The 14,321-nt window shown below is 51.3% G+C and overlaps 1 protein-coding gene across 1 annotated transcript in view; it reads right to left on the reverse strand.

Annotated features, from left to right (window-relative positions):
* The window catches only part of COL4A2 (collagen type IV alpha 2 chain), a 179,407-nt gene that overhangs the window by 20,049 nt on the left and 145,037 nt on the right, over positions 1-14,321 (reverse strand). The window contains exons 29-37 of the mRNA XM_069467579.1: positions 12,199-12,420; positions 10,389-10,550; positions 7,852-8,022; positions 6,916-7,059; positions 4,130-4,252; positions 3,655-3,836; positions 1,369-1,432; positions 1,093-1,167; positions 468-575 (exon numbers count right to left, since the gene is read on the reverse strand). Coding sequence (XP_069323680.1) covers positions 468-575; positions 1,093-1,167; positions 1,369-1,432; positions 3,655-3,836; positions 4,130-4,252; positions 6,916-7,059; positions 7,852-8,022; positions 10,389-10,550; positions 12,199-12,420 — 1,251 coding nt within the window. The remainder of the gene's footprint in view (positions 1-467; positions 576-1,092; positions 1,168-1,368; positions 1,433-3,654; positions 3,837-4,129; positions 4,253-6,915; positions 7,060-7,851; positions 8,023-10,388; positions 10,551-12,198; positions 12,421-14,321) is intronic.

The raw sequence follows: 14,321 nt of genomic DNA on the forward strand, positions 1-14,321 counted from the left end.
GTTCAAGTTCAATAGGATTAGTGCAGCCTTGCCAAAGAGAAAATAGCGTGTATTTTTAAATTTTCATCCTGTCATCCAAATAGACACCTCGAGAAAGCAGCCCCAGAGCTCACAGGTGCTTGGAAACAGAACAAAGGAGCAGCAGCAGAGCGTGAGCCCAGCCCACAGCCGCCGCCCTTCATCAGCTTGGGATTCTAAATGGGTATCTGCACAGCCGAGGGTGCGGAAAGGGATCTTTACAAATAACTGGGCCACAGAGATGCTTTCCCTTAGTTCCCGTGCCCCCCACAGCCCGCGCTCAGACACCCCCAGCCCCGGGCTGTTCTGCTCCAAGTCACCAGTCCTGGGTGAGCGGGTGGCTTGCAGGAGCTGCCCAGCGGGTGAGGTGGGAGCAGACAAGGAGACAGGCACACGTGGCCCCTTTGTTCTGGGGTTGCGGGAGACTGCGCGGTTACAGGAGAGTTTACCTGTTTGTCCTTTCAGTCCAGGAGGGCCTTGGACTCCAGGCGCGCCAGGGATCCCGGGAAAGCCGATGCTGCCCTCTGTTCCCTTCTCTCCAAAGAATCCCTTTAGACCTGGAACCACAGACTTGCTGCTAGGAACATACTTCGGACATCGCGTCACCTGGGGCTGCGTGCCTATTGGCTGACCTCCCCCCACCGGGGCCACCCCTGCAGGGCTTGAGGCTCCCGGCAACACGAGCAGTGTGGGGTCCCCCACGAGATAGGAGCTACAGAAAGGAGGCAACACCACGACGCCCATGGCCCTCTCCTGGACCCCATGCTGTTTGCAAGGACCCGTGATCACACACTTCCTGCCCTCACGTGTCCCAGGGCCACGGCGCTAGCTTGCTTTCCTAAGTTACATCAGGGGCTGCAGTTACTCCCACCCATCTTCAGAGAGAGAGGAGAGAGATTTCCTGACTTTGTCTTCAGATTTAATTTAATTAAAAGTGACGGTCTTTCTTGCACATTGGGCTTGAAGGCTTCACAAGCCTTCACTGCACAGTTCTCTATGGAGGTTCCCAAACTCGATACACACAGAGGAGCACTTGGGTTGCTGTGGAGAACGGAGAAATGGAACCTCACGTACCTGGCGTCCCAGCGCTGCCCCGTTCCCCCTTCAGGCCTGGCCTCCCTGGCAAATCTACAGTGTCCCCAATGTCACCTGTTACATGCAAAAAAGATGGTTAAGAACAAGTCTGATTGGTAGGTGGTTGGTTTTGCAACTTTTATTGTGTTACATTCTTAACAAGAATAAGGTGCTTCAAAACAACGATTATAACAGCGTCTGCAGGCCTGACACCACCCCACGGGCCAGGGCTCCGAACTGGGGACTCCCTGTTTCCCCTGTACGGGCAACACTCACCGAAGTCACCAGTGGCGCCGGTTTCGCCGTACAGGCCAGCGCTCCCTGGGGCACCCTTGTCACCCTAGAGTAAAGGCAAACGTGAAACCATCTTGAAACCGTTAGTGAAATAAGTTTTCATTTTCAAGGGCTAGTACATTTATTTAACTATTCTGTGTGCTAAAACCAATACTCAAGGTTTGTGGTCTTGTCATTTTGTAGAAAATTCCTAAAGTTTCTCAGTGCAGTATGGTAGGTGGTTTGCTTATCGGTTCTTACCGAACTATTAAGTGATAAAAATGAAACACGCTTGGCAACTGGACCAAAATGAACGACCCCAGTGATGCAGATCTTGATGGTGATGGTGCTGACAATGACCACGGCAGTGACCGCTCTGCCCGGCTTCACACGGGCAAACGTGCCGGGTCCCACCTCAAGAGCTTATTGAAGCCTCAGGACAACCCCACGAGGTAGGTAGTCCCCTTTGACAGATGGGGGAATCGAGACACAGAGAGGTGAAGTAATTTGCTTAAGCTCACTCGGCTAGCAAGTAGCAGAACCAGGGTATCAATCTGGGCTGCCAGATTGCAGAACCTGTTCTCTAGACTATAAAATAGATACGTAGTACTGCACTTCCGTCTATGGAGAGAGGGCGACTTCTGTGAAATGATGTTGGCTGCTGACAATGAGATAGGGATGATGTCTGGGTCACTTGGTGACTTCACGGAAACCACCATTTTCCTCTCTACAGTGGCTTCCTCCCCAGAGGGAGAGTGGGAGTTCTGGTCTACCTTGGCGTCACCAGTCTCCACGTTAGCACTGACACTGGGGCTTCAGTCCTGCAGCATCAGGACCCAAGCACGGCTTAACTTGAGCTCTGAATTGTTAATATAGCTCCACTTTCTTTAAGAATGGGGGACAATGTCCATAGGTTGTGTCCTGGTTTAGATAATGATCTATTTTTCTTACTCAAACTTTATTGAGACATAACTTATATTACAGAAAAATGCACCAATCTTAAATGCACAACTCAATGAAATTTTACTCATGTGCTACTCAGACAAAGACAGAGCATTTTCAGCCGTTTAAAAAGTTCCTAGTCGAACCCCACCCGAAGGGCCACTCTTCTGACACCTCTGTGAAATAGTTTTGCCTGCTCTTGGCCTTCATGTAAATGGAATTGTATCACATGTACTTTTCTGTTTCTGCTTTATTTTGTTCAACATAAAACTCCGTTAAATTTAGTCAGGTTGTTGTAGAGTTTTATCAATAATTCTCATTTTATTGCTGTGTATGAGTCCATTGTCTGAATACAACATGTTAATTTATTCTTTTTCCTGCTGACGGACATTTGGGCTGTTTCCCAGTTTTGGGCTTTTTATGAATAAAGGTGTTGTGAACATCGTCATATGTGTCTTTTGGTGGACATATGCATCTTTCTTTTTTTAAGTGACCTCACTAGTTGCACACAAGATTGGATAGAAGTTGCCCTCAGCCACAGATTTTGGGAGTGACGGGAGGAAGATACCTGAGGAATTCTGTACACCTACGTGGGCTAGACAGATGGACAAGCTAGACCCTGTCACTGCAGGTTCACGCCAAGGTGGCTGACCTCCTACCTGCCCAGAATGTGCTGACCCCATTGGGGGTGCCGGAAACGACTGAGTCGTGTGTGGACTGTGTGGGTATGAGACTTTCAAATGCAAGAGGATAAAGGTAGAGCTCCACGCAGCACAGTCTGTGGGAGGGCTGCTCTGCATCACATTATGTATACGGTCTACACTGCACTCAATAAAAATGCAAGTAGCTACTACCTTTCTTCTACAAGTGGGGAAGCAAGTGTGGAGAGGGGAGAGTCCTACCCGCGGTCAGGCCCACAGCAAGTGTTCAAAAGACATCTGTTGAATTAAGGAAGGAGTAAATGGTGGGCCTGGATGGGAACCGAGGCTGCCTGGCCCCACGTCATGCTGTGATTCACCAATGTGCTCAAGTTTAGAGCTCTGATCTCTGGAAATTCAAGCTTTGCTCTCTCAAGGTCCCCATGAGAAAATGCAGACACCATGATTGATCCAACACCAGCCCACGGCAGGGCCAATGCAGCCGGGTGTTGGTGCTCAAACCACCACTGGTGTTGGTGCGTGCCGGCATCTCCTAGTACTGCTCCATGGGCCCAGAACAGCCTGAGAGGCTGACTCTGAACCTGTCGCTGGGTCACTCTCACACCAGTAAATGCCGGACCAAAAGCGCTTTCCTCATGAGCAAGGGAAGAGTGTTCACAAGAACAAGTTGAGCAAATGACCTACTCACCCGGCTTCCTGTGAACCCTGGGAATCCTGTAATTCCAGGGGGGCCAGCCACCCCAGGGAGCCCTGGCAGACCAGGCACGCCGGGGACTCCGATGTCACCTTTGGCTCCTTTGATGTAGCCGGGCCTCCCGGGTAACCCAGGGATTCCAGACAGCCCGGGGATCCCCGGCATTCCTTGGATACCTGCAGGGAGACCGGGTGTGTAACGTGTTGGTGCGGACACAGCACCCGCCCTCCCCAAATTGTCAATTTCACAGTTTGGGTGCATTTTGCAGGCCCAAGTGCTGCAAATCTTAAAACGGAAAACAAGGCTACTTAGGCATCGGAGGACAACTGTGAGCCCAGCTGTGGAGACACCAGGGCACCAGTAGACTTAAAACGTAAGTCGAGTCTGGCAGAGTGCAGGGGTGTCTCTGGAGAGAGGCAGGGGCAGCTGGGCGGGAGCCCCGGGGGCGGCTCAGAGGCCAGGCTCTGACCTTTCAGGCCCAGGTATCCTTTCAGCCCCATGGGCCCTTCATCTCCTTTCTCCCCTTTAATGTCTTTCATTCCTGGCAGGATGATGGGAGGTGGTCCTGGGGGGCCGGGGTCCCCTCGGCTGCCTAGAAGGAAACAGATGCTGTCATTTCCTGTGTGCTCCCAACTGCTCGGGAGAACACAGGTAGGGAAGGCCTCTTAGCTGCTGCCACTTGTCCCCAAAGCCTGCGTCCTGCCAGAGCCTGCACATCCGGCCCACACCAGGAAGCCTGGGAGAGACTGAGGGGCTGGAACATGCCTCTCTCTTCTCCCACCCTCTCTCTCTCTCCTCTGCCCCAGCGGTGAGGACGGGGTGGCGCCAGCCCTGTGCCGGATGGAGGAACCTGTTCTTCCCAGCTGAGCGTGCCCGGAGGCAGGGAGGGAGTGAGGAATTGAGACAGAGGGACCCGCCACAGCCCACATGGTCTCTGGATGGCATTTCGTCAGAGTGTTATTTTTTATGTGTACTCGGATGAGACAGCCATCAAACTTGATGACAAGCCCGGAGGCTGAGACAAGGAGGGAGGCCAGCTCAGCTCCCTTCCCGAAAGTGCCCTGTGGGTGCAGGCCAGGATTCCCGGCAGGTCAACAGCAGCTGGGAGGTGACGGTCACAGGCTGGCGGAACGTGGCAGGGAGCACTCTGGGAGCTCCTGAGGAGCTAAGGAGCTGCGGAGGGTGACGGGCTGGTCGGGGACTGTGTGGCAGGTTCCGGCTGAGGGTGCTCCTGAACTTACCTTCATTGGAGGAGTAAGTGAAATTGGTTGAATGAAGTAATTTAGTTTCATTCATTGAGTATTTACTGCGGGGCTAGATATCAGGGGATCAAAGCCATAAATCGATGCTGCCCTCGGAGAGCGTGCCGTCCACGGCTACCGTGTCACCCCCGGAGGCTCCAGCGACACTCGCACTGGAGCCCAAGGGAGAATGATACAGCAGCCAAGGGCGATTGCATTTTAATTCAATTTTAAAATATCATTTTTGCGTGATGGCCTGAAATCTCTAAATTAACATGAAGATTATCTGAAAACGCAAGTGTGAGTAAAAATCTTAAAAAAGACTAGTACCCCAGATGGCAATTTCTATTTTGCCGAAAATTTGTAAAAGTTATAACTCTTTGGGGAGTAATTAAAGTTTTTTTAAAAACAGCTTGGTTGATATATAAGTTCTATATATAGCATACAAGTCACTCCTGTAAGGAGAACAAGGGCATGGTTTTCAGTGAATTCACGGGGTTGTGCAAACATCACCACAATGTAACTTCGCAACGTTTTCATCAAGAAAATGAAATCCTGGAGCCATGAGCAACCTCTCCCCACCCCTCCCCTCTCCTCTCAGCCCTAGGAAATGGTTAACTTACTTTTTCATCTCTATAGATTTGCCTACTCTGGACATTTCACGTCAATGGAATCAGACAACATGTAGCATAATGTTTGCAGGCTTATCCACGCGGTAGCACGTGTCTGTATAGACTTTGTTCTTTTTTATTGCCGAAGATTCCATCGTATGGCTGTGCCACATTTTATCCATCCATGCACCGGGTGAGGGACATTTAGGTCATTTCCGTTTTCGGCTATTATGAATAATGCTGCTATGAACATTTGTGTACATATTTTTCTCTGGACATATGTTTTCAAGTACCTCACTTAGGAGTAGAATTTCTGGGTAACTCTACGTTTAACTTTTTCATAAATTGCCAAACTGTTTTCCACACTGGCTGTACTACTTTACACGCCCACCAGCAGTGTGTGAGGGTTCCTACGTCTCCACATCCTCTCCAACACTTGCTATTGGTAATGAAGTTTGGAGAGACCGCGGTGACTCTTTCAGAGCAAAGGTGTCTGAATGGCAGTCACGGAAACGTGGCTTGTTAGTGATGGACTCAGTGAACAAGGCGCCTCACGTCTGGGGTGTCTGGCTGCCTGCCCGAGCCACGGCCTGAACCTGCTCCTTCGTGGGTCACGATCTCCCTGGTGGCATTAGGTCCCCCCCCCTGGCCTGCTGTGTCCTCCTGAGCCAGGTGACACCCGTTCCCTTGGAATTTGCCTGTCTCCTGCTGTTAGCCTGGCCCCCCTCCATGCCCACAGTGGTACAGTCATGGTGGAATATGTTTCCTGCAATGTCTTTGGTTCCTAATGCGCTGCCATTTTGTCCTCAAGTGTTCCCGTTGGTTAAGATTATTCCCTTATGACACTGCCAATGAGCTGGAGCAAGCATGAAGCCTTCAAGTTTTTGTTAGTTTGATTAGCGTTTTTTCTTTTTTCTTTTCCTTTATTATTTATTTATTTATTTACTGAGACACAGTCTCACTCTGTTGCCCAGGCTAGAGTGCTGTGGCATCAGCCTAGCTCACAGCAACCTCAAACTCCTGGGCTCAAGCGATCCTTCTGCCTCAGCCTCCCGAGTAGCTGGGACTACAGGCATGAGCCACCATGCCCGGCTAATTATTTCTATATATATTTTAGTTGTCCATATAATTTCTTCCTATTTTTAGTAGAGACGGGGTCTCACTCTTGCTCAGGGTAATCTTGAACTCCTGACCTTGAGCGATCCTCCCGCCTCAGCCTCCCAGAGTGCTAGGATTACAGGCGTGAGCCACCGCATCCAGCCTGATTAGCGTTTTTTTAAATACCAGCTTCTAGCTTTAGGGCTCCCAGACTGGTGGATCCTCAGAGACCCACCCTGAGCAGTGCTGCCGCACCATGAACGTGAACGTCACCCACGTGTGGAGGATCTCAAGAGGGGACATACCTTTAACACCCGGCTCGCCAGCCAGACCCTTTAGACCAGGAATTCCAAAAAATCCAGCCTCTCCTTTGCTTCCTGGCAGCCCAGGTCTTCCCTTGAGCCCAGGCATGCCCTGGAAACCATCCATCCCAGGCGAGCCTCTGTCTCCTTCGGAGGAAAAGAGAAAGGCGCTGGGTGAGGCACGAGTCAGTGCACAAGATAATTCACGCTCACGTCTCCGAAACACCTCGGCAGTGTGATTCGAGTGAGACGATGCTACGATTCTGAATGTCAAACACGAGTTTCCAGGGACACCACCTTCGAGGTAGCCTTATCTGTTGACCCCTGTTGTCTACAGACAGAGGGTTACGGAGTCAGCTGTCTTCAGACATTGGCGCCAAGACACAAAGGAAAGGCAGGAAGACTAGGAGAAAAATCTGAAGGTGACAGAGGTGCACGGGCCCCGAATGAACACAGTGCCGATACCACCCCCAGCACGGAAATCTGACACGGGACAGGGGAAGACAGAACACCGTGCCTCTAGCAACGTTCACAGGCCGCAGGGCGCCGCCTCTAGTTTGGCCTGTTTGTGCACAAATAAACTCTCCCACTGACGGAGCATTTTTCTGTTTTGGTTTTGTATTCACCAAACAGCCTCCAGATCTGAATCCAGCCTCCTGAGTGGGCCTCTCCACAAACGTCCCTGTGCAGGTGACGAGCGTTTGCCAGGCCAGAGCAGTCTGTCTTGGGAAAGCATAAAACTGGCTTTCTGAGGCACATGGGTCCCACCGAGTCTCCCCGGGGCTGCGCCTCCTGGCGAGGAGCATCCTGAGCCCGGACCTGCAGGGGTGTGGCCAGCCTCACCGTGGCCCACGGGGTGCCCTGCAGAGCTGTCCTGGGTCAGAGTGTCACCACCCCAACACCCAGTGAGGTGATTCCCCGGTCACATCACACAGTCACCTTTCAGCCCAGGGGTTCCGGGCATGCCGACCATCCCTTTGAATCCCGGGCTTCCTGGATGGCCTCGCTCGCCGGACAGGCCAGCATCTCCTCTATCGCCAGAGAAACCTTTCATGCCCACCGGGCCGGGGACGCCTGTGTCCCCAGGCTCCCCTCTGTCTCCAGGCAGACCTGCCAAAAAGGAGAAAGCAAATCAAAGAGGATGAACAAACACACACAGAAAAGTTTCATATGATGCTGGCACGGCATCAGTTTTTTGATAAGAAAACCTTCTGGGAAGGAAAATGGACAACTGCCACTTCAGAGGTGCGTCTGCAAGTGTGGCTGGAGCGTGCACAAGGCTGGCCTTTCTGAGGAGGCCCAAGCCATCCCGAGGGACGCGAGCCACGTGACTCTCCACACCAGCCTCTCACTCCCAGAAGCCAAGGGGCAGGGCTGTCCCGGGGATGCTGAGGCGGCATGGTGGCCTTGACAACCTGCCGGAGTGTGGCTGCGGGGGTCAGGCAAGAGCCTGCCTGTGGCTCCCGGACATCGCTGGCTCCAGCCCAGGATCAGTTCTGGGGGAGGCCCCAGCTCCCGCTGGGCCGCTGCCCTCTCCGGCCTCCTGCTTCTACCTCACTGTCATCATTGAGGGACTTCACCAGCCCCCAGTGCGCCGCTGCCCTCCAGGCTCCCCTCCCAGTAGGCCAGCAGTCCCCAGCCTTTTTGGCACCAGGGACTGGTTTCATGGAAGACAATTTTTCCACAGATGTGGGGGTTGTGGGGGTGGCAGAGCTCAGGCGGTGATGCGAGCGGTCGGGAGTGGCTGTAAATATTCGCTAGCCTAGGCTGCGGCTGACCTCCTGCTGTGGGGTCCCCTGTCCCAGGTTCCTAAGTTTCATGGAAGACAATTTTCCCACATAGCTCTGTGGCCCAGTCCCTAACAGGCCATGGACCGCTACCAGTCCTTGGCCTGGGGGTTGGGGAGCACAGCGGTAAGCTGCCTGCTATGTTCCTAAAATCCTTTCTTCTCTGTTGAAAATGCCAGGGGCTCCCTTTGCCTAGGGGGTGCTGACTTTTTAGCTCAGCATTCAATGCCCTCTAAACTTTGGCCCTATCTCACTCTCCAGACCACCAGCTCCTCCTCAAATTAAGCTCTCCTCCCCAGCCAGCTTGGGGGATCAGAGCTCCAAAGCGATCCAGTCCCGCCTTTTCCCTAGAAAGCAGCCCCCGCCCCATTCCAATCCCACCCACCTTCCCATCTGGCACCAGTCTCTTCCCCTTCCCAGCTCCCTGCTTCCACTGGAACACTGGGGTCTGCATATCTGCTCCCCCTCACTGGCTTCCCCGGGGTCAAATGCAAAACTCTATGTGTGTGATTCTCTCCCTAACTAAAGTGTAGACTCCAAAGGATACGACTTTCCCCACGGATCTTTCAGGCACCACGCAATGCTTTGTGCTCAGTTGAGGCTCATTAGTTGAGCCTTGCAAATACTGAAATGGAGGCCCCAGGGTTTGCTAGCTGTGAAGCAGTGGCTAGCACGGCACCTGGGGGATGGGGCCTCGGCCACATCCAGCCCCTGCGTTTGGACACAACTGAGGCCCCATGTGGTGGAAGCCCATGTGCATGGTTGTGTCTGGTTTATGTGGTCAGTGTATGGGCATGGTAGTTCCCAGCAGAGACCAGCTAAAGTCCCCAACAAGGTTGTCACCTGACTGTGGCAAAGCGGAGAATTTCGCTGAGATTGGGACTTCTGAAATGGTTAATGTGGTCCGTTGAGGAGATCGTTCTCATTGAGCAACTGTGTCTTTCCCAGTTTTTAGTGCTGCAGTGTCCTTTGGTGACACAATGGTGACGGCAGGCAACACATCCATAAAAAAGTGTTCTTACTGGGCAAAACAGAAAGCTGGGAAGCTTTGCTGATCACCCAAAACTGTACTGAGTTGCACAGGTCCACGAATTGCAGAAGTCTGGGCCCACAGCTCTGTCGCAAGAGCTGAGAGATAAACACTCCCCAGGCCGGGCAGTGGGGTTGGACCACGTGGAGGACACTGTGCCCCGAATGCCTTCCATGCCCCTGCTGCCACCTCCCTCAGTCTCTGTGTGGTGGCAACGCCCCTCTGTGGGGGCTCCATCTCCTTGCTTCTCTGCTCCACCCGACCTGCCGGGGTTTTCCTGAAGTAGCATCTTCCTTTGCTCCTGGATCATTCTCTTTCAGGAAACAATTTCTCCTCTCCAAATCAGAGCAGTGATTTCGGACTTTTGCAGTAGGAATTTCTCTCTCTCTTTTTCCCCCTAATAATTATATATATTTATATATATATATATATTTATATATATTTATATATATTTATATATATATATATATATATATATATATCGGGTACAAAGGATGAGCCGAGTTCTCAGGCTGTTTACATCTGTTTGTGGAAGCCCTGCAGCTCTTGGGGGTGGGTTCCCTGGAACACAGTTTGAGAGCTCCCCAGGGGAAGGCGGTGATAGTCCAGTTGTCAGTACAGTGAGGACCCCACCCATTTTTGGGGGGCTGGAGTCTTACCTCCAAGGCCGGGGGCACCTGGCAGCCCCAAGGGTCCCTCCTGGCCAGGATTTCCTGGGAATCCGTGTAGTCCTGGAGGCCCGGGCAGTCCTGGCTGGCCCGAAGGTCCCGGGAAGCCCGACTGGCCCTTGAACCCCGGCATTCCGGGCATCCCCTGGCTTCCTGCAGGGATCAGAGACAAGAGCTGTGGGGCCACCTCCACATGGTTCATCACAGATAACAGCCACCTCCACAGACTTAGTCTACAAAAATGGAACTTAACTTTTTCCGGATTGTGGAAAATCTGGAAAATACAAAGAACTATAAAGGATAAATCAAAGTAACTCATACTATCACCCAGAGATAATTACTAACATCTTGGTGTATTTCCTTCCTGCCTTTTTCTGTTCCTATAAATGGATATCTGAAGCTGTTTTCACTTGACATTATATTTTGAGCATCTTGCCACATTTAAAACGATGACATGAATAATGCTCCATCATATGGATACATTTAATGTATTCCACTCCCCCACTTTTCTCACCATTACAAAGAGTGCTGTGAGGACAGTTTTGGGGGTGTTTTGAGGATATATATCCATGTCCATGTTATAGGTAATTTCTTTAGGAAAGAGCCCCAGGAAATTGACATAGCTCATTAAACACTAATTTAATATTTTGAATACATCTCACTGGTTTGGGAAGGTCTGCACCAACTTATCCTTCTCCCAGTGTTTCCTGGCATCTAGTGCGAGCTGGCATTGCGGTAAAGCCAGAGCCCACGGGCACGGTGCAGGGGAAGTGCTGCATCGGCTGGATTTGTCTGCATGTTCTTGGTTAGCAGTTACCTTTCTTCCTCCTAGTTTTTGTTTTTGGGTGAAGTTTTTATTGTTTGCTTACATTTTCCTCTGAGGATTCTGATATTTTCTTACAGATTTTGGTATTCCTCATATATATTGACGAATTTTCCTTCATATCTATTCTAAAGTTTACTTTGCTGATTAAACTTTAATTTTGTTTTTGATGTGTAGAATAGTTAACATCTGTATGCAAATTTTATATACTGTGTGTGTGTTTGTGGGTATATGTGACTTCTTGACTTTATGTTTAGCATATCCTGCCCTATACAATGGTCAGATAGTATGTAACTTCTAAGTTTTTTTAACACTAACTCCCTGGACCTCTTTATATTTAGGCATTTTTTTCTCTGCTTCCTTCTTGTAGCTTAAAGCTTGTTACAGTTACCATCCAGTTAATAACGCAGGGCGCCCACTCCTGCAGTGACTTCCCAGTAAACTTTCCCATGTGGCCTCACAACCGTCCTGCAAGTGTGCAGGGCTGGCCTGAGACAGGGAGGCCAGATGGGGACCAGGATTTTTACCAGACAAGGCATTCTGCCCAAACAAGACATATATATTAAGCTTGTCAAAAGGGGATGTCGGTCATGGTGGAAGCTTAATGAGGCATCGAAAGTAAACCTGCTGCCATTTTTTATTGTTATGCTTAAACATTTTGAAGCCTGTAGCAAATGAAGTTTTTTAAGAAAAATCCACCAGAAGAACCCACATGTAAGAGATCTTGGGTGGGATTTTCACAGTTGGGTGGCAGAACAGATCGATGGTAGACACACTGTGACACCTGTGTGTGCTCTGCTCTGCCTCCGTGAGCGCCGAGGCCACCACTCACCTAAGTGCCTGCCCAGAAGGCCGACGCGGAACCCCGCTCAGTCTCTGCAGACGGTCTCCAATTTGCACCTTGTGCCAATGAGTGACCTGGACGATTACCCGATGGTCTGCACCCCTGGCCCCTCCCTCCCCTGATGTGGGACTCACCTCTGAATCCTGGGGGGCCTCTGTCTCCTGGAAGGCCTTTCAGCCCAGGGTGTCCGGGCAGGCCAGCATCTCCCCGGGGCCCAGGCTGTGCTCCCAGGACTTCCCCAGGAAGCCCCCTCTCCCCAGGAGGCCCGGCTGGCCCTGGGAGACCAATGGCACCTGGGGGTCCCTCTGGGCCAGGAAGGCCCACTGCACCTTTGGATCCTCGGGGTCCCACGAACCCTAAAAGGAAACAGGGGTGGTCCCCCAAACCACAAGTCAGCGTTATGACGTTCTAAGAGAAGGTTGACAAGATGCTAAAAATAGCAAACATTTGGCCACGGTGTCCTCAGAAGGCATTCGTTGGGCTCAAGGCCCCGTCGCTCTTGCTCACCCTGGAACCTACAACTCTCACCACGTCACTCTTCTGTCGGTTAAATTTCTTCTGCTTCCCTTGGCCATCGGGCCCCTCGCCCTAAACTTAGCTAAGGTGGACAAGGCCTTCGGAACCAACTGCTCCACGGACTTGTGTCTTCATAATTCACAGGCTCCCATGTTTTGCAAATAATCCCCAAAGTGCAACTTTTGTGGGACCCTCTAGTTGAGCGAGCAAGCGAGGAACGGGGCTGTGTGGCTGGGAAATCCTCGGCAGGTAGAGCGACCAGCCACCAGCGCTGAATTCTGCCTCCCATGGCATCGCCCTGGGCATAAATCCCACCACCCTCTGTCCTGTTTACTGTGAAAGGCATTAGGTCCCACATGTGGGCAGGAGGATGCTCGCTGTCACATGCCTTTCGCTGGTACCCCTGAGTCGAATGACCTCATCAGATCACTTCCCCTCTCAGGCGCCCAGCCCCACGTGACCTCAGAATGAGCTCCCAGAGCTGACGGTCACGTGGTGCTCAGAGGAAAGGCGTCTGAGGTCAGGGCCACCCCAGCTGTGTGTGCAGGAGGAGGGGGCCTGCCGAGATGAGAGTCACACTTTAGGGATGATTCTATGGGCAAAGGTCAAACACACACAAGGCTCAGCATTCCTGTGTCTGTCCGCTTTGCATGGTGTATCTAACCAAGAAGATTCAGGCCAGGCTGGTGGCTCACGACTGTAATCCTAGCACTCTGGGAGGCCGATGAGGGAGGATTGCTTGAGGCCAGGACTTCGAGACCAGCCTGAGCAAGAGCATGACCCTGTCTTTACACACACACACACACACACACACACACACAATGAAAAACAAAAAAAACCCACAAAAATTATCTGGGTATGGTGGCATGTGCCTGTAGTCCCAGCTGAGGCAGGAGGGTCACCTGAGTCCAGGAGTTTGAGACTGTAGTGAGCTATCATGACGCCACTGCACTCTAGCATGGGCAACAGAGTGAGACCCTGTTTTAAAAAATAAAATCCAACAAACAGGGCCTCAGGCCCTCCTAGGACCGTAAGGCCAGCCTCATGGTGAGCTGGTAGAGGGGTTTCTCCCTGTGCTTGTAGCATGTACGAAAGGTCTGGACTTGACCTGATGTTGCTTAGCTGGACCCTACTTCAGAGTGCTAATGTGTGGTTTACTCACATAACGGACAGGTCTGACTTTCACTGGAAGTGTGAAGAACTGCACCCGGGGAGCTGTGTGCTTAGCTTTGCATGTGTGCGTCTTATATCTGGAATGGACTCTTTTTTCTTTTTTTTTTGCAGTCTTTGAAGTTGGAAATTTTATCCTCTTTTGCATGTGGTGATAGAAGTACAGTACATTTCAGGACCATAAAAGGTGACATGCATTTCAAAAACTGAACAGACCAGTTCCTGTCTGGTTTACTCCAACCTCCCTGATCACTTACGGGTTCCTATTTCAATACAGAACAGGCTTCCTGCTCAGATTGTCAACCGCCCAAATCCCCAGACAATGGGCACGTCCCATCCATGTTCTGCTCCAGGCCAGCTGTGCACACAGCTGTGCACTCAAACTATGATTGCTGGGTACCTTTGACACTCAAAGCAAGATGCCAGTAATGAATTATTATCTGTCTCTCAAAATAATGAACACTTAAACTTCGTTTGTATGTGGTACCATCAGAGTGCCAGTGCTGTGACTTCTAAACATTTAGATACTCAGCAGGGCAACAGAGCCATCCAGACCTATCCTCTGCGTTGG

The sequence above is a fragment of the Eulemur rufifrons genome, chromosome 4 (genome assembly GCF_041146395.1).
Source record: "Eulemur rufifrons isolate Redbay chromosome 4, OSU_ERuf_1, whole genome shotgun sequence".
Taxonomy (NCBI): Eukaryota; Metazoa; Chordata; class Mammalia; order Primates; family Lemuridae; genus Eulemur; species Eulemur rufifrons.